The sequence below is a fragment of the Penaeus monodon genome, chromosome 33 (assembly GCF_015228065.2).
Source record: "Penaeus monodon isolate SGIC_2016 chromosome 33, NSTDA_Pmon_1, whole genome shotgun sequence".
Lineage (NCBI taxonomy): Eukaryota > Metazoa > Arthropoda > Malacostraca > Decapoda > Penaeidae > Penaeus > Penaeus monodon.
Genome location: NC_051418.1, coordinates 23,538,539 through 23,539,748, shown reverse-complemented (window position 1 = coordinate 23,539,748; position 1,210 = coordinate 23,538,539). Strand labels below are relative to the sequence as shown.

Sequence of the window (1,210 nt, the reverse complement as noted above, 5' to 3'; positions counted from 1 at the left end):
GATGGTATCGATAAAGTTGATATTATTATTTCTTCTTTGAATATTGCTATTTAAACAAATTTGTACTACTTATGCACTTATATGAACTACATATGTCATTATACCATTGGCAAAAAAAAATTCTTAAACCAGGTTCACTGGTCAATAAGATTTACTTGGTGTTGGTAATGAATTCACTTGTTCAGTTGAGTTGTTTTACAGATACATTAAAAGAGTCTCCTTGTTATTGGGACAGTTCATGAAGTGGTACAGAGCCATTGAATATAAAAATGTAATTTGTGTAAATCTCCCCCCTCCCCTTTTGCAGATGTGTTGCAAATGATGGGGCGAGCAGGTAGACCTCAGTTTGACACTCAAGGTGTTGCGGTCATTCTTGTTCATGACCAGAAGAAGCATTTCTATAAGAAGTTCCTCTATGAACCGTTTCCTGTGGAGTCCAGGTAAGTTAACATTATGCAGATACCATCAGCAGATCTGCATATTAAGATTTAAAGCCATGCAGGTTACCTTCTCTTTACAAGGAAATTCCAAAGGCATATAATTATATATGGTATTATCACATATGGAAATTACTATTATACTTATAAATTGGTTGTCATGAAATGTTTGTTACAGTTTGATGGGCGTCCTGCCTGATCACATGAATGCTGAGATCGTTGCTGGCACCATTTCCACAAAGCAAGAAGCTTTGGATTACTTAACTTGGACTTATTTCTTTAGGAGGCTTGTCCAGGTAATTAAAAGCAGAGTAAGAATGTACTGTCCAAGCTGAGAGATTAATTGCTGAAATCAACTGAAGGGGTATTTTGTCACTGATTTTACAATGTTTTGGGGAAAAAAAAATCATCACTATCAGTGTGATTTTTTAGGATTAGGATGTTTTGGTGGTTGAAGTATATTTAAGATATAGACATACAATTAAAATTCTGATATGTATATTTCTTCCAGAATCCATCCTACTATGGACTAGAACTGGATGATGAGGAGAGAGCAAATAATGCCATTAACACCTTTCTCTCTCAAACTGTAGACAGGGCATTGACTTGTCTAGAAAATGCATATTGCATTGAAATTGGAGAGGTGGGTCTATTTTGATAATAGTCATCGAAAAAGTACAATAATATTCTCATTGTTAATGTTCAAAAAGAAATCTCATGTTTGCTTGCTGCTGTAAGCAGTAAACAAAACAAGGAAGGGGGAGCAGTTCTGT

At 35.1% G+C, this 1,210-nt stretch overlaps 1 protein-coding gene across 1 annotated transcript in view; it reads left to right on the top strand.

Moving 5' to 3' along the window:
* LOC119594306 (activating signal cointegrator 1 complex subunit 3-like) overlaps nt 1–1,210 on the top strand; it is a 28,924-nt gene that overhangs the window by 22,949 nt on the left and 4,765 nt on the right. The window contains exons 34-36 of the mRNA XM_037943365.1: nt 308–440; nt 616–733; nt 949–1,080. Coding sequence (XP_037799293.1) covers nt 308–440; nt 616–733; nt 949–1,080 — 383 coding nt within the window. The remainder of the gene's footprint in view (nt 1–307; nt 441–615; nt 734–948; nt 1,081–1,210) is intronic.